This window comes from Bombus terrestris, chromosome 3 (genome assembly GCF_910591885.1).
Source record: "Bombus terrestris chromosome 3, iyBomTerr1.2, whole genome shotgun sequence".
Lineage (NCBI taxonomy): Eukaryota > Metazoa > Arthropoda > Insecta > Hymenoptera > Apidae > Bombus > Bombus terrestris.
In genome coordinates this window covers 4,538,488-4,557,755 of record NC_063271.1, presented here as the reverse complement: position 1 = coordinate 4,557,755, position 19,268 = coordinate 4,538,488, and the positions used below count along the sequence as shown (strand labels likewise).

Below are 19,268 nucleotides of genomic sequence, written 5' to 3'. Positions count from 1 at the left end.
GTTATTGTTTAGACAAAGACTCTTAACCTCGAAACACGCACGACACCTGGAAAAAGTATAAATAATCGAGAAGAGGGATACCATATTTTATTGCTTCTTGGTCCATTAGTCTCTAATAGGTTGATCTCCCAACTAATAAGGTAAATCCTTGGTTTATCGATTGATTTAAGTAGATACATGACCTCTTGTCACTATGAACCTTGAAATTGAATATCTTAACTTCCAAATACATTAACTATCACACGATTTCACGTACATAGAACATCATGGAACACGCCGCAAGCAACTTTAACCTCATGTCCCATTATGGTTACCATTCTGGAAGGAGACAAACGATTATAAGAGGAAAACTTCACCTTGTCCGTTTGTTCTTCAAAATATTTGTTTATAGTTTGGTCATAGGTTAAAGACAAGATAACACAATTAAATACGATGAGTCACGATAAAGGTTGCGTAGCTATTTTTATGGGGGCAACATGCGCGACTCAGCCAGGTCTATTAGTCATGTCTGGACGTACGTTTTTTCCTCGAACAACTTGTTCGGTGCTTGCAGTATGTTTGACAGTTGCTATGGAACATTTCATATACCGAATAAAGAAAAGTTATTTATGTCCATCGCGATAAAAGAGAAGTATATTATAGAAGCTTTTTACCATCACACTATTTCGTTAACAAAAAGTTAGATGTTAGTTGAGATAAAAGGAAAATACCATGGAAATTTATTGCCAACACGCTGTTTTGTTAATAAAGACTTAGATGTTTCTTTAAACATAATTATGTTGTGTATTCTATTATTATTATTATTATTATTATCATTAATATAAAGAAATATAAAAAGATATATAAAGAAATATAAAGAAATATAAAAAGAACTGAGGCATATCTGAATTAATTTAATAAGTGTGTCGAATTGAATTCTCCAGCATTATAGCAAACCGATCGACCAAAAATTGTCAATCGTGGTGCTGAAGAATCACCGTTTTAGCGCATTCCTATTACCATATACAGCTGACTCAGCAGCCATTGGATATTTTTTTACAAGTCATCAGCAACAGTTCGTACTTATAATTTCCATCTTAGATTAGTCATATAGGTAGGTACCTGCACAATTTATCATTTTCTCTAATTCATACTTGTATCTGCTTTTCCACCATAGATATCAAAATTCAACAAATTTCACTCACTGCTATCAATGGAACCTATAACATACAGCTATCTTGGAATATTACAAATCTGACATTTATCAGTGCAGAAATGACCTCGTCTGAGTCTCGTTATGCGATCGGATAACGAAATGTTTCGTCTAACTCGGCGAACGCAGCAGTACTTTACGGTTTGTGAATATCCGGTGTTGGGCTGTAAGTTCGGGAACTGAGTTAGAGATAGTGAAGTTACGTAACGATGTAGTTCCTTAAAACGATTTTTATCGCGAACGCCACGTAACCGGTGTAACCGTGTGTTCTGTATTTTTCAAACCACTTTTCGTTATCTATCAGCTTCGGTTTTGTTCCTTTTCCCTCGCTTCGACGTAAAACCAGTTCCACGAACTGTGCGTTAAAATAAAAGTTTGTGACGCTGGTGGTGAATAGCGATAGAAATTGCTACCGGATTAGTTTTACGTTAATCAAACCTGTGATTAATATCTGTCTGCACTTGTACTGTCAGTCATGTGTTAATAGAACACATACTATATATATATATATATATATATATATATAGTTAGATTTATTGGTAAACTCGAACAAATTTTATCTTATTTTATATCATAAAACATATATGAGTGAAATAACAGATTTATGTACAATGATTCAATATAAAATAGGTGGATATAAAATGAGCTATAATTAAAGGCTAGTATGCAGTATCTTAAGCTTAATGCTCCCCTATTTTGCAACATTAATTGTTGTATGCTACTAGAAACTTGAAACGTTTACCGAATATCCGAGGATGTGGAGGATAATTGGTATTCTGCTTTTCCGGCGCGCTTTCTAAATTCCGCGTAATCCAGTTCGGCTCCTTTATGCAAATACCGGACTCTGAAACTATCTTTTTTCTTTTCCTGACCCGTAAATTACGCAAGCTTTCTTTAAAGTATACAACTATTGTTCCAAACACTCATGCAATTGTTTCTTGAATAGCGGCAAGAATAATGGGAATGGAATATCAGATTGGAACTCTAAATTGGATAGAAACGCAGTATACGATTCCGGTAGCCATAAAAAATATATCAAGTAATTGTGATCGGTCGTAAAACTGCAGTGCTGTGTATCACACAGTGAAAATAACAAATTTATGTTCTAGGCCAGAAAAATTATCACCAGACTGGATTTATTTGTGTTGACTATTGTTGAGATCCTTGAGCTCTAATAGAAATGACATAAATCGTAAAAAGAAAACGATATTTCTTGTCTAATGCTCGAGCGTTAAAAATATGTTTAATACGATCATTTACTACGTTCTAACCAAAAAATCAATTTCATAGGCTGCGAATATTTCTGTAAATTTCTATTTTTATGAATGTAACAAAAAAAAAGTAGGATCTAGACAGAGATCTGTTTCACTGCTGTACTTTATGTACTTCTGCATAGTGTTCTATGCATGTTTGCATCTTTCAATTTCCCATAACTGATCGTTAGAAGCTTCAGACGGACGAAAATAGAAAGAGATTCGTGAAAATTTACACCTTGTTCTATCAATTTTCCAATTTATCCGATTCTATGGCAGCTCGAAGAGGTTCCTAGCGATAGATTTATGCGAGAATTTATGGGCATCCAGTGTTTTTCCTACGACGCATCACGTACGAAAGCCGGTACGAAAATAGATGGTCGCTTATTTTCGGTGGATCGACTGCTTGCTTCCCCTCGAATCGTCCTTTTTTCCATTCTTTTTATTGTCTTCGTTTGCTCGTCCACCGTTTCACTAGCCGCTTCTGAGCGTCATACAGCCGGAGTTCGGTTTATTATTACACATGGTATTCTCACGTCCCCCGGACGTCATACTTTGTTCCTTCTCTTTCTGCCTCTTCGCCGACGTTTCTGCTCCGTGTCCTCGCGGAGCTTATTAAAGGCTCGCGACAGAGAGAGCACCTTGAAAACCCTGAACTTCAGGCTTGAAGCTGACTGACTCAAGGTCGGTTTGAATCAGAACCGGCCAACCGGTTTTTCGGAGAAGATTCGGAGAAGAAAAGTAAGATTACGCCTCCGCGGGCTTCGCTCGTGCAACGCTTTAAATCTGCCTCGCCAGACACCGCTCCATCGACGTTTGTTGCAAATTAAATTGCCACTTCCACTGGCAAAACGGTCTATATATATACATAATACTGATTGTGCGAATGAGTTTCAGAATAGTAGAGTTATAGGTGAGTACGATGTAGTGGCTCGCGAAAGTATTTGACCAATTACGTGTGTTATATAAAACATTTTTACATTTCATTAACACTAACGAAATACTTGGTATTGTTTTAATTGATAAATTTTTAAGTGTTAATTATTCGTTATACTAATAAACAGTAATATTTAATGGGCCATTCTTAGCGCTAGTTCTATGTTTCAGACCAATATTCCTCGAACTCTGAGTCAGATATAAGTTCTGATTACTATTTTCTTATTTCTGCCTTTTGTAAACGTTTGTAATGCTCTTATCGAAATTTGTACCAATCATCTGAAATTTCTTCGAGTGTTCTCAACAATAGTCAAAACTAGTATCGTCTTCTTTTCTTATTTTAATTATTTAGAAATATTATTAGTATCATATGTGTGAATGAAGTTGTCGAACAAATGTGACCTGATCACAGAACTTCGTAATTCCATAAAAAAATTATTAAAGTCGAAATATAACGTTTACTATAAGGATATCTTAAGGAAAAAACTTGGTTGATTCACTGTCTAGCGTTAGAGATGAGTAGGTGTATACGTATAGCTGCATAGAGTTGAATGGCAGCGAACTTGTCTACCAAGAGGTTGAGTAGCTGGGAGTTCTGGTTTAATGAGGTTCACATGTTTAAGCCTCTATCGAATGGAGATACGTTTCTCTGGTGCACTCAGGAGAAACTGCAGACTTTCTTTTTTCGTGAAGTACATACCTTAAATGATTCTTAGAACATGGAACATTTATTAAAGTCAATTGTCAACAATGAACTCTTCCCATCAATGGTTCGATGACATGTTTCTTCGTGTCCGGCCTATGCAAGGTGTAGCTAATGTTCTTAATGGACACCCAGTGTGTATCGTGCAACGCATGGTCGTCTTGGTAGTTTGTAACTCAAGTCGTTGACTTCCTACCATTCTGTTAAAAGAGTACAAAATCGAAGTCCTTGCTTATTCATGGCCACATCGTGTAACACGATACTACATTATTGTATGTAAGTACATCGTTATCCCTGGCTGCTTATGAAAGTTTCTCAAACCTGTGACCTGTCTGACAGAAAAATAAATCTGCAAATATTAATGTTTCGCTTGCAAATTGTATCGTAGTGGTTGGTGTAAGTTGTCATTGGGCAATTGTTACCACCCGTTGCTATTGTTACCACCTTATTAGAGGTGAAAATACTTGGACCGTTCTTTATCCCATCGACGATTCATTTTTAATTTGTTCATTAAACGTTCCTGTGTTATATTATCTTTTCTTCAACCAAATTATTATTCTTCGATAGTCTTTCCTTAAATGTGCAGTTCTCATTTAGAATTTTACTATTTATAAAGAAGTTTAAAAAGAACGACAATTGATAAAACCGCGAAATTATTAAAATAAGAAACAATGACGATATTTCAGACCCCTTGGCAGACGACTGTGCATGCCAATTGCAAAGTTAAATGCGATTTTATGCAAAAGAGCAAAACGAGCCTGCCAAACAAACCATAAATATCGCGTTAACTCAGCTTTCCACAGTCGATTATTTACGCCTTGGCTTATACAGGCGCCAAATCATCAATTTGCCCGAGGCGCTCGTACGTTTCGGCCGGCCCTGTTCGCGCCGTAAAACCCAGTTATTCATTCCTATAATAAACTGTCATATTCATGCGTCTCCAATGACGTAATGACAATGAAGAACAAGTTTCAGCTGATGCAAGCGTACGTACCCTGAAAGGGGACCCGCGATAATCATTCGCGCCATGTAAATTATGCTAAACCTTATTTAGCTACTTTTTAAATTTCATATCACGTTCCCTATTGCAGAATAAAAGATTCCTCGAGACTCGATGGAACATCTGCTTTATCTTAATCAATCCTTGACCTAAAGGATGAACAGAAGATCCGGATACGTAAATGATATTTTTTTAATGTTTCTTTGGTTCAAATGGAAAAAAATAATATGTTATGGTATTTGCCGTATTCGTCTAAATATCCGTTAAAAAATAGGTGTGAAAATATTACAGGTTTTCTCTATCTCCCCCCCCCCCTTTTTTTTTTTTAACTGAAACCTGAAAGTGACCCTGAAAGTTCACCAGAATAATTTAAGCTGATCACGTTTCGTGGTTCACCCTGTATGAGATTAATATTGTAGCGATATATTTGCAACAAATTTAAGGCGAGAAGAATGAAAAATTCGTTATGCCGCCATATAAACGACCACAAGAGAATTATTCCGACGAAGGGTTGGAAAATTAATTAAAGCTTTTAATTGGAGATGTTCTCGCGTGCAATTAAGTGGCTCGCGCGACCCACCAACTTTTACCGTTTCTGATCCCCACCGATTGTTCCTCAAGCGTGAAAGTCTTAAACGATTTCGTTTCGGACTTGCATGCGCGCAGTCGCGTGAAACTTCTCAGGTGTCTCTAACAGTACTCAAGGGGGAAAGGCAAAGGAACAAGGACCGGAAGTGTCGCGCGCGTCGACCACGATGCGGGACTCGTGCCTTCCTTTTATCGCGAGATAAGAGGTACAACGTTTACCATGCGTTGCGGGTACAATAATGGACGCAACCGGAAGTTCCTATGGGCACGATCGAAAACGCGCCACGCGCCAACTCGAATGCAAAATTACATTTGAATATAAAGAGATTCTGTTACGCGACCTATCGCAGGTCTGTTTTGTGATTATTAATAGACTGTTGGCCTATTTCGTGTTTTATGGATTAAGTTTTAGAATAATAAGTCTGTCGATGATCTATCGTAAATGGTATGTTAATAGTATGACGGCCGACTATGACCGTGTCGTCTGTGTTAAATATTAATTTATAATTACTTGACTGTAGATATTCCTGTATTCTATTAATTTAATTTATACAATTAATTTATTTAATTGATATAATTTAATTCGGGGAATTTAAGGCAAAAATGCAGGGAATAAATAAAAGAAGCAAAAACACGTAAAATATCCAGAGACTAAAAGTTGTTGGAATAAATTTTAAATTTAGAAACACTCGAGAGTACTTACATACGAACTTTCTAGTGGAGTTTTTGCCTCTATTTGCGGTGATGGATTTTTATTTTCGATGAAAATTTCATCGAGGTGCAAGGTAAAGAGGCTTCTACGTCAAAGGAAAGTTGTAAATTATCATCGGGAGAAGTGAATTTACGAGCGGTGTACGCTACTGTTGGATAGTTTTAGAAAATGGAAAGACGTAGCCAACGATTTCAGGCGATCCAGTGAAAACCCGTATTTCTTCTTTGCCAAACCAAGCAGCCGACAAAAGGCTAACCGGTTTCCGGAAATGGGTAATTTCTTTATTATACTCATCAGTGCGCTCGTGATCTTTTTTGTTCAGGTACAGGTCTTGAGCATGACCCCGCTGGGCATAACTACCGTTTCAGAATAAAGCAAGCGAGGTCAAGAATTTGCATACCCTCTTCTTTTCATTCATCGAACTTCCTCAGGAGCATCCCATATTTTTTTGTTTAAATAAGTACTTGAAATCGTGCGAAAACGTTATAAAAGTTTCAATAGTAAGGAAACTAGTAAAGGAGAGATCGAAGGATAAAACGAAAAGAAAGTAAAGAAAAGATATGGAGGGCAGAATAAAAACACGCGGCTCTTTACTTTCTTTATTTTCTTTTTTTATCTATAATCTATTCTACGTTGCTTTTCATTATTTCCTCGAAGTTCAAACTTCATGTAAAAACAACGTAATTCTAGATTCAACAAATCTAGCTTATTTTTTCATAACGAGGTCATAGATAAATCTTTTTAATGTTGTTTTATTGTTTTATTATCTTAACAATACATCGTCAAATTGTTTTAACTAGTGCAACATAGACGCTTAACACGATCAAATCAATCTTCGATTCCGTATTAGTCGAGAAAAGCAGAGAATTAAACGAAATACTGTTTATACGGTGAATATTTTCGGTGGATGCGTCAGAAGATGTTAGTCGGCCTCTCGTTAAAGCGGCGAACAACCTTTCACAGCGAATCGCGCGAAGGTGAACGCGGACGAGTACCTCGAGGCCTCGGAAGCCCTTTTTCCTTTGACTCATCGTGGAGGTTACGCGGTTTCCCGGTGAACGAACGCGACCCCATTTCTCCGAATGAAAAACGCGACAATAAACGGCTCGTTTATAGTGGAACCTGCGTGTCGTACACGTCAGAAGCTGTGACCGATCGAATCGCGTGTCGAAGACAGCGGAAAATTGCCTCCAGCGCGCTCCGAAACCTGCTTTTGCTTTTAATTCTCCACGTGAGCGAAACGCACATTGAAACTGAAACTAGAACGTGAAAGAGTTACATGGTCGTCTTTTAACTTTCAGCTAGAGGAAACAGAAATTGTTTGGTTTAGAAGAACAGGTTTCAACAGTTTTGTAATTGGAATCAATTGCCTCCGGCAAGATCGGCACTCGCTTTCGCTTCTAATTCTCTGTTTACAGAATAATTTCCAAGCTGTAGGAGGATATGCAGTGTCTAATTAATAAAACATATTTATCTATGCGGTTGAAATTTAGAGAAATTGTTACATATCTACTGACTGTAGATCAATTTTTATTGGCGTAGAACGGTTCTAATTTTGCAGCAATTATAATCTTACGTTTTCCTAAAAATACACGCAATTTATCATCTATCTTCTGTTATTTATCTTCATTACACAGCTGCTTAACAATAATAAATTATGATATATCTTAAATTGGAGACTCGAAATTTGTAGTTTGCAAACTGGTTAAATACACAACTATATTTTTTATAAATTTACTTAAGATTTTACTATAAAAACTGCTGTATACCAGTATATACTATTATTCGTCACACTGCATTTTTGTCAGTGAACTGACAGATTTAGATGTTTCACAAGTGCAATGCAAAAAGAGTGGAACAGGTTCCAGCTAATGCATTAGCTTGAAAGGTCGATAGGTACAGCACGTATTTAGCTACCCGCAGGTTGTATTGCATTTTTTTTTTTTATCACCATGTTGGTGTTTGCGTAACGAAACTGCAAGCACAAGTTAATTAATCTGATCGTCTCTAACAGTAGAAAGTCGATTTAAATAATTAGTAGGTCTCCTATATACATACGTTCGTATTTCGATAGAATTAGATAGAAATTCGATAGAAAGTGACGCAAGGTGATTAATCGAACGATGTTTAATCGGTCTTTGGAGAGAAAGAGGATATTTTTTTACGCATAGAAGAGAATAGTCGAGGATGGCTCGTGTTACTCTCTTAAGATTTCTTCAAGTACGACGGCATCGTGCATGACTAGATGGAACAATGGAAACCGCCTTCGCAACGCGATTGTTCGTACGCCTGTCAGTCGATCGCACGTATCTGCGGTGATTTAGCATAAGATCAGCCGAGAAATTAGTCATCGGGCTAAAGGTCACGACCGAGACAGTGACTCAGTTCGATTCCCCTTTCGGGGAGAAGCAATTCTTATTGACCGTGATCGAATGTTGCTTCAATCTTATTTTTTTTAATCCTATTAAGTTCATAGAACACAGATTCTGTGACAACTTCGTCTTAACGATAGTACTACCGATCTAAATATATTTATTGCATACAGATGGTGAAAATTGTAATAATGAAAGCGGTAAATAACCTTCGTGATATAATAAAGGATATTCTTCGTTAAAAAGAAAAGAAAATAACGAAGCGACATTGTAATTGAATATCGTGTTTAGAAAACTGTTCTTTGAGAAAATGTAAAAAGAAACAAGTATAGACAAAGCATTCCTGAGATACGTATTGCGAAAGCGCAGCCCATTCCAGAATAGATATGATCCAGCCATTATGATCTTGTTCTCCAGAAAGATCCGGCACGATACAGTCTTTTCTCAGCTACCCCTGGTTTTTAGAATACAATCTGTGAAACATAGCAGAACCCACGTCGGAGAGATGCAAAAGAGTGTCGCTATAAATCACAGCTCTCGAAAATAGGTATCACGTTAATCAAGCTGCGGGTCGAGACGTCGAACGGTGATTTTTACAACTCGCCCGTCTTGGTGTATTTATATCATTCGTTCGGGCCTTGGCTGCGAATCGACCGAGCTTTTTCAGCGATCCACTCGTACTGGAAGCCGCGTGAGCCTGCAGTTCCAACCATTTTGCTCGTAAAGCTTCGTATTTTAAACAACTACATGTTTCTGGAACGTAAATTTTGTTTAAATGTTCATGGTATGTTTTGCAAGCGGCTCGAAATCTCAATATTTCCATTTTCCCTAGATGGATATATTCTTTTATTATTACACATTATCAAAAGCAGATCTGTAAGACTCTTATTCATTTTTTAACGTCAAATGACGCCAAAGTTTGTATAGTTAACTTTAAATTCAAATCTGTGAAAAATACTTCAATTTAAAAATAAAATCGATGGAGATGGTTTTCTTAAAAAAAAAAAAAAAAAAAAAAAAAACAATCAATAGAAAAGATTGATCTGGAATAACGTGGAAACATGGAAATATTCGATAGAAACGAAATTTTAATATTTAATGTTTCCTGCTCTAACAATAGAATAATTAAAGTACCACTGTTTTTCCATAATTTACGAGTTATTTATGTACCCTATCTACACTTTCCCATTCACGTGCTCGAAGAAAACATTTCACAAGAAAAGACGAATATCTTCTCAACAAAGAGCGAGCAGAAGTTTCATTAAGATGTTTCTATCCCATTTAAATCATCTCATTTCCGATGCAGCGAAAGAAAACTCGCGAATAGCCGTGTACTTGTATGTACACAACGTTCCATCCAATATCAGAAGTGGAAACGACAGCATTATGACTTCCGATTCTCGGAAAGTGTCCCGAGATTTATAGAGTTATTGTGATGGGGCTCAGCCCGAGTCGTTGACCGAGCAAAAAAGATTGATTAGATGCGAGCAACGAATCAGCCTCTTTTAACTCACTTTTATCTGCGAATTAAGCGTATACTATATTTATCTATCAATATAAACTTTATTTATTTTAAGCAGAATTTTAGTTAGACAAATACGAAACTTTCGATACGAAAATCGGTTCGAGCGTTAAAAAAGAAGAACGTAATTGATAAGACGCGTTTATTAAATTGATCGGAAAATTTTGCTGGTCTTGTATTCTTCTAAAGGGAAGAAAACAATTTCTTTAACTGAAACTTCTACAATATTACTTCGCTCATATAAAATACACCATGCAGAATACATTCTATCATAAAATAATTTATTATCAATAGCCGATAATTTCTTTCTAGCAATATTATGTCATCTTTTTATACTTGAATAAATACTGTTCTTATAGATTATAGTTCGATATCAAGCATTTTATATATAACATATAGTTCGATGTAAACATATTTTGTCTGTTAATTCTTTTAGTTATGTTCAATGATGAATAGTTTTAATCCTATCTGTTCAACTATCTGTCATCTGTCTTAATCTTTAAATAAACTTGTAAATTTTATAGAAGCTCTTATAGAAGAAGATCTGGCGATCACAACTTTTCCATAAACCAAATATGTATGTAAAATGTATACTATGTTTCTCTCGTTAGTCGTAAAACGCATCGATTGTTGAGAAAGTAACGTTCAATCGGAATATAAGCTTGTTTACGCGAAGAAAAGAATCAGAATTTGCAAACCGTAGCCGGAACGGTCATCGATTGACACTTCGTATCGATAACGAGGTCACGAAACGCATTTACCAGAAGCTGCTGTATTCGATCGGTTTTTCTCGAGACTCGTTTGTCCCAGTATTCGCGCGGCGTCCGTTGCGATTGCTCTTAAATAGCCATTATTATTCCTCCATGGGGATCGATTCCTTTTTTCTTTTTTTCCCACAGTTACTCCAAAGTTGTTTCAACGTTTCGTCCCACGATACAAATTCGGGAATCATAAAATCAAGGTAAAAATTCAACAAAGAACGTTGAATCGAGATTTAATAAAAGAAATTTAATACCGCAGATAATGATCGTAGAACCTTTTTAATTTTCTTTGCCACATTGCTTATTATCACCTTGGAAATTCCCTATGGCATCACAAAGTCCCTTTAAATTAACACAAACGCAGATTATAGATGGATAAATACGATGTTAACGAGTAGGAAGGAACGATAACATATTTGTGTCGTTGCAAATACTGCTACAATTGCACTCATTGTCTACAAAAAATTCGAATAGATTAGATTAGATTATACGCATACTGCTCTCCTGATGTCTATTACAAGTTTTTGGCGTTACACAGAATGTATTTCTTCTTTTCTTTCGTTCTTCTTATTCACGGGTTTTCTGCAATTTTCAGCGCTGTAAAAACGATGTAATTATTACAGAAAGTAATTAAAAAACTGATATTAGTTAATATATAATTATTTCCCACAATCTTCTGTCTCCAGTACAATTCTTCATAAAGTAATTCGATTCCAAGAGATAACAGTAAGATATAAAATTTTCCAAAGTTCATAAGCATTCGTATGTAGCAACAGATGAATGCTTTTTTTTAACGAATTACCTCCTAAAAGATTTTTTATTAAAAATGATACTAACATACAATGGTTTCTTTATATTCAGACGAATTCTCTTAATTTCGATACAATTACTTCATTAAAAAATTCAATACCTGGTGATAACTTGAAACCTGGTGAAACTCGCAAATATTAAATTCTATCTCTAAGTGAATCTAAGATTCCTCAAATTCTTTCTCAAATTCAAATGTCAATCGATATTTTTATACTTCGCTCACTAAAGGACTTTCTAAACGCTACACTATATTCTGAAAAGCAGGGGAATTTGATTTAAAATAAAAATTGGACGACTGGACTCGAGTGTCCAATGTATTTTTCATTGTATCTCACCTGGATTTATTGGCGTATCAGTAGCGGATGATGTAGCGGTAGAGAGGAGGTAGGAGAAGTTGCGTATAGCCGATGATAAACCGAAGGTGGACACTGTTAAGTCGTTGTTGAGTAGCGACCGTTGGTGAACCGATCCTCCGGCGTGTCTCGATCTTCCCGGTGAACGTGTAAATCGCGGTGAACTCTGTGTGTAAATTGTACGATCGTTTAAAACCAAAAATAACGGAATCAGAAGTGGCGAGTTGCTCAAACATCTGGTGTCTCGTTGATCTTCTTCAGTGGTCGCTCGTGACGATTGTTAATTCATCGATTCTGACGATTAAACGAGACGGCAAGCAATCAAATTCGACAGAGATTTCTTTAAGAAAAATTAATAGAGAAAAATAGTAATGAAATGATAAGTTATCGTTCAACGATTGGTGTATCGAAATTGAAAAAAAAAGTCGTGTTAAAAAAATATTTCTTACGAAGATTTTTACAAGAAAAGATCGCTGATAGAAAGAGAGAATTTTCTTTTTTTGTAAATTGTGAATGTTTTAATGATCGGTGTATAGTAAAATTTAAAAAGTTAAATAGAGCATTTCCGTCGTTGCGGGAAAATATCTCTGATTTTTTTTTAAAGGAAAGATTACGAATCCCGATGGAAATAACAAACTTTATATAAACTATGGATCGTATGAAATTGGAAAAGTTTCCAAAGCCGAGCTGCATTATCGCGGTATTTAAAACAAGAACGTTCGGTTCTAAGAGTGGAACCTACCTGTAAAAGTCGATAATACGTAACGTCCAATTAACAATTCAAGGCTCGATAAGAACAAAAGAGTGCAGGTGACGTGTTTCAAAAATCGAGGCTACGAGCTTCCAATTCTTTAGACGTTCTTGCATTTTTTTCTTCTATTTTTCACGAGGAAAATCTCGCGACTAAAAATAATCGTGAACGAATAAACGGATCGAATGATGGAGATTCGGTGTCGCGAACGAAAATTTTATTTTTAATTGATTTTTTTTTTTCATGATTCTCCTCTTACGATTAATTTCAACAATTTTATCATTGTCTTTATTGCGCATAGAAACGCGAATAAATAATATACGTCAAAAGTTTCTTGGCGCCGAGACAGAAAGAAATATAGATAGAATGCACGAATCAGGCGAGTATCATCTTTTTCGATCGAACGTTGCGATTTTTCGATAACGGCTAATCTTACGTCGATAAGAAAGCAATTCGCGATAGGGTGTTTGCTCAATAAAATGTGATTGTCCCATAAAGCCATCGTCATTTTCATTTTTATTTCCATTAACTTAATGGAGTTTCCAATAATTCGATCTGGTTTCATATACGATGTTCCATTTCGATTATATGTTTATATTATTTATATACTTTGGGAACAATTTCTAATCGTAGAAAGATATTTTTAATCGCGCGATTTTTCTTATGAAAGATTAATCTTCCAGAGATATCGTCATTTTTTATTATCCTTGTAAGAATAAGAATATTATCTAATGATATATTTATTATCTTGAAATTCTTTGTTAATATTATATAATTCAGGCGTGAAGGAAGTATCTTTCAACGTAACTTTCTTATTAACGTAGAATTCTTTTCGCTTTATTTTTTTCATATTCTTTTTCAATTCAAATCATAATCTTTTAAAGGAGAGTTATTACAAAAAGACTCGTGCCAAGTTCATTTTGCAGAGAACGGTTTTCCTTTTAACAATGAAACGAACCGCTCCGTGTAATTACTTTCTCGATGATCTCTTTTCAAACACTTTTCCATCGTACTCTCTGACGAAAGAATCTGTATTCTGAGAAGCATCCGGAACGGCAATGACCGCGATTTGTAGCTTTCGCGTTTATAGAATGGCAACGAGACGCTGATTAATCGGTGCAGTTTTCGAGCAGGTCACGTATGTATAATCGACCTTGAAGCTTCTTTCTTCCAATTGCACCGATTGGCTATTTCCTTTTGAACAAATCATCGACTCGTATTTAGTTTCTCTTTTAGGAAGAAAATGTGAAACACGTTCGAAAGAATACGCGTGAAAACGTGTCACGCGGGAATTCGAAGCAATTAGCTTCTCCTTTAGCGTTGTACTTTAATTGGTTCGAGTTAATTGGAACACAAAATCGAAGCTGTGCTTGCGTAACGTTTCGTTTCGTTTCGTTTCGTTTCATCGAACAATCGATACCAGTCCTCCTGAGAGAATACGTTCAAGCTTCAAGCACCGAGTCTAATCAAAACGATGTATAAAAATTTTGCGTTGGATTATTTAAGATATCTCGGCTGATGTTTCTTCTTGTCGATGACGCAATTTCGTTGTCTTCGTACAAGGGAAAAATAAATTGGAAACTATAGGATAATGATACAAATTAAAATATGGATTATGGTATAATGAAGTTTGCTCATCTGCCTGAAGTAACAGTATTGAGAATAAAAATATCTTTAGAATTGGCCAATTTTTAGATGCTTATAGATAAGGAAGAAAATTGGATATGCTCGACGACCATAATATTAATTATGACACTAGAATATAATGAAAGTTGTTCATCCTGAAACATTTATGGAGTTGATGGCCGATGTTTAGGTGCGCACGCAAGACAAAAGAAAATTAAATATGATAGTAAGGGATATAAATTATGGCTGAAGGATGTGATACAATCCAGTCATTTCCCTAAAGCGAATGTCTTTCGAGAATTAAGATATCTGTGGAATCGGTGGAGTTTTAAATATGGATAATTGTATCGCAAAATTTGGATGTTACGCTTCGTTAATATACCTATAATATCTGTAGCCGATGGTTCTTTTTTCCAATGAAACAACCAGGAATTAAATGAAAACATCGTAACCGATCGATCACGGAAGATTATCGAGCGAAATCGAGATCGAATTTCCACGTAGGCCGCGTATCTTATCGCGCGATCTAACGTTAGATTTCACAGGGAAGTACAACGAGCATCAGTTGCGAGAGCACCAGCTCTGGTTCTGTACTTTCTGCTACTCCTCACGCAATTACAATAACCCGTCGTAACTTAATTCGTTAATCTGTTTCGTCTGTTGGTTGCACAGGATACAAGGACGCTGACAAAACATGGGGTGAGTCCTATAAAAATCCTCCATTATTCTTACAAAAGAAGTATATATATATAAATTTTTATCTTAATAGCAAAATTACCATCTCTGATCCTTTATGGTCCATTTTATCTTTTTTTTATACTATGAGAGAGAGAGAGAGAGAGACAGACAGACAGACAGACAGAGAGAGAGAGAGAGAGAGGAAGAGAGGGAGAGACAGGGAGAGAGCTATAGTAGTTTACAGTATTATACATTATTGTTATATTGTCACACGTTAGTTTTACATATATATTGTTATATAACAATGATTCGGCTAGGGTTTCGTCTTGGATAAACAACGAAGAAGGTTTATAAAATTCCGTGTCTCACGTAGGTAGACGTATGAATTACTATAGTGACTGTGCAAAGTTTGTAGAAGGGCAGAACACACCCTATTTTGCACAATGCGAAGCAACGAAGTTTGATTCAAGCCTGAATCGTAAGGGTGGGGTAAAAGTGGCCCATGCTGTTCCTTTGTATCTGATTGATAGTCTTCTACCTGGATCTTTCGGTAGTCTAGCGTTTTAGTCTGTTACTTGAAGGCTGAAAGTGAGACGAGAAGATGTTCAACCGTGAGAGATAGTAAATTATGTGTATTATTCGTTGATAGTTTATTGATTTTGCGATACACAGTTTCACAAGAAGTTAATGTAAGTACAGTCATAAAATTTGTGACAGTATTATAATCGAAAGACTAATTATCTTTATTCCTTTCTTACATAATCATAATTTTAAAGCAACCTCTACTTATACTTAGTGATTCAATTGAAACTGATTTCGTTATAATTTATTCGTTATTATTTATTATTCGTGATAATTTAAATGAAATATGGGAATTACATAGTTTCTTGTGTTACAACTTTTCATCGATCTCTTACCGTCTATCAACACTGCTTTGGTATCTAATCAGTAACTTTATCACCAATCTGCAATTCTCCTAATGACTATATCGCTATTCATCATAGACAATACATTTTTTATGTGACGTTTCTCCCATTCTGGAGATTAATGAACAAAAATGTATACACATTTCATTGCATTCATCGTCAAACGAGATCATCTCCAGATGAGAATTTTTCTTTAAATTGAAAGATACATACGTGTAATATATCAAAAATATATTTCCAATTAAACTAATAACATTAAAATAATAAAATTAATATAATAATTTCAAGGAAGAAAGATCGTCAGTCAATAAGTTGATTTGATTACAATTTTCTTTCCTTTTCTTGATGCAACAAATATTTCATTACGAAAGTTAGATCCGTTCGTTAGATTAAAAAATTTAGATCAACATGATTTTTACTTTCTTAGCTTTTTTAAGTTGCAAGAAAGTTGCAGACAGATAAAGAGATCAAACAGACAGACAGAGAGAGAAAGAGAGAGAGTGTGTGTGTGTAGTAGTAGTAGTAATAGTAGTAGATAGAGATTAGAAGATTTCGGAAGCATAAGGAGAGAAACGAGATGATCTATCTTGTTTTACTATTTTTCTATGGTTCGTATCCATGTCGATGGTCGATGCGACCACACACGGAAAATCGACACCGATCGCGTGAAGCGCCATCGAAGTTCAGGGTGTTGATTTCCTTCCCGGCGATCGAACAATACTCGCAATCCGCACTTTCTCGCGCTCAGTATCGTGTAACGTCCACGAGAAATCGGCATACGTCTTGGCCGCAATTAAGTTCACAAATCTCATCGTCGATCGATCATAATATGCGAATAGGCAGGCAACAACTATACGAACGAGACAATATAGGTACATAGTCAGATCCTTAAAAAAGAGGATGACATTATGGCACTTTAAGAAATTGAACAATGATGTATAATTTTATATGAAAACTAAATTACTATATAACGCTATATAATTATACAGGGTGGTTGGTAACTGGTGGTACAAGCGGAAAGGAGGTGATTCTACGCGAAAAAAGAAGTCGAAAATGTAGAATAAAAATGTTTCGTTTGAGGCTTTGTTTTCGAGAAAATCGACTTTGAATTTTCGCTCGGTACGCGTGCACTTTATGGCGTGACGCCATATTAAATCAATTGTCTATTCCGAAGAAATCGCAAGTTGCGAGCAATTGAAAGAAAAGATTATTGTAGTCTTTCATACTTTAAAACAATCGAATATGTTGGAAAGTGTTCATAGAAATTTAATTAGAAGAGCAGAAGTATGTGTTCGGCAGAATAGACAACATTTTCAGCAATTTTTGTAATAATAAACTTTATGATTACTTCGTATTATTTCATTATGTATTCCTAATTTTCCGTTACTGCAAAAAAAAACTTAAACTGCGATAATATCCATCGAGACAACGATCTACAACGAGACGTGATAAAGTGCACGCGTACCGAACGAAAATTCAAAGTCGATTTTCTCGAAAACAAAGCCTCAAACGAAAAATTTTTATTCTATATTTTCGACATCTTTTTTCGCGTAGAATCACCCTCTTTCCGCTTGTACCACCAGTTACCAACCACCCTGTATAAAACGTGCAACACCTTATAGAACTAAATAGAAAATAAATATTTAAACAATCACAGGATATTCTTATTACATTTTTTATCGCAAAACTTATTTTATACTTTACAATCCTTGAATCTAATCTAAAAATATGTTAAGCCAACTATAATCTTTGAATTTTTGTGAATTATTTAATTCTTAATTTAACTATTTCTTTACATCTTTCTAGAGCAATTTTTTAACGATAAAAAATACAAACGGATCAAAGATGATACAAAAAACGGAGCAGCTTCGTTATTAAAATTACTGTTCCTTCTCCTCCTTCTATATAAAGTTCTACAGATTTTTCGTTTAAAAATTCCTTCGAACAAACTACTCATTATCATGCATCTGAAAAGTAACTTGCTCCCTGACCTATTATAGCGAGGCGCGTGCGGTATCCGACACTGGAGGTGTTGTGAGAGGTTCCGGCAAGGCACGGGCACCGGAAGTCCCCAGGACTGGCAGCGAGTTACGTAGAAACATGGAACGTGGTCTGCACGAGCGTGACCGCGTCGGTGTCCAGGACTTCGTTCTTCTCGAGGACTTCCAGAGCGAGGACGCGTTTATCGATAATTTGCGAAAGCGTTTCAACGAGAATCTGATCTATGTGAGTAAGAGATTTTTATGAAAGAACTGCTCGAACCAATTACCCGGAAGTCTGGCGTCGCTTTCTTTCTGTATTGTCTAGTTAAATGTACTCGTAAGCAAGACTTTCGATTGACTTGAATTTTAGAAAATTATTTCGCTTAGATTTGTCTATGAAAATATAATTAAAAATTGGATAAAATTTATTTATGAAAATATAGAGAACTTAGTTTATCGGTAGAGTTAAGTAAGCACGTAGACTTATGGCAATTTTTCAGCTAACTTATTCAAATTTAGACAGATACGAGGCAACGTTTAGAAATTTTTAAGTTCTCGCGATAAGTGCTTGAAGTTTCAGTTAGTTTATTATCCTCGTACGTGTTATCAGCTAACACAGGTAACAGCAGCGTATATTTTGGATAAACATTGTTGATTCAAAGAATGTAGTATTATAATGAAGCCTTATTAAAAAGATGTCGAGATTTAAAAATACAAAGTAATATTTATCTAACATTCCGTAGATAAAAAAGGAATTTTTTGTCGATTTCTAAGCCACTTACAGCTACGTTTGCAGAAAATTTACCAATTCAGTTAGCTATGCCTCAAACACGTATTTGAAGACACTGTGATAATTTCATTAACTAATCGGCCAACCTGTTTCATATTTACCTAGAGTTTTATTTTTTATTGCTCTATTCCAACTTTATGACGAGCTTCTTACTATTTTTCTAGACGTATATTGGTCAAGTGCTGATATCAGTGAATCCCTACAAGAAATTACCAATTTACAACTCGGAAACCATTCAATACTACCATGGAAGAAATTTCTTCGAAGCTCCACCGCACATGTAAGAAACTAAACTACAGTACAAAGTGTTCTA

At 35.6% G+C, this 19,268-nt stretch overlaps 1 protein-coding gene and 2 long non-coding RNA genes across 6 annotated transcripts in view; 2 read left to right on the top strand and 1 right to left on the bottom strand.

The window, feature by feature from the left end:
• The window catches only part of LOC100642719 (unconventional myosin IC), a 35,421-nt gene that overhangs the window by 11,043 nt on the left and 5,110 nt on the right, over positions 1-19,268 (top strand). For 2 of the 4 annotated variants that reach the window (XM_048404389.1, XM_048404392.1), the window contains exons 2-3: positions 18,184-18,409; positions 19,120-19,235. In XM_048404389.1, coding sequence (XP_048260346.1) covers positions 18,184-18,409; positions 19,120-19,235 — 342 coding nt within the window. Of the gene's footprint in view, positions 1-12,255; positions 12,382-15,251; positions 15,279-18,183; positions 18,410-19,119; positions 19,236-19,268 lie in introns of those variants that run through there. The other 2 variants (XM_048404391.1, XM_048404390.1) reach the window with 2 other exon arrangements.
• LOC125384720 lies at positions 26-774 on the top strand. Its single transcript, XR_007223437.1, has 2 exons — positions 26-140; positions 261-774. It is a non-coding gene; the product is annotated as an uncharacterized LOC125384720 (long non-coding RNA).
• Positions 11,266-12,321, bottom strand: LOC125384721. Its single transcript, XR_007223438.1, has 2 exons — positions 12,185-12,321; positions 11,266-12,102 (listed from the first exon to the last, which is right to left on the bottom strand). It is a non-coding gene; the product is annotated as an uncharacterized LOC125384721 (long non-coding RNA).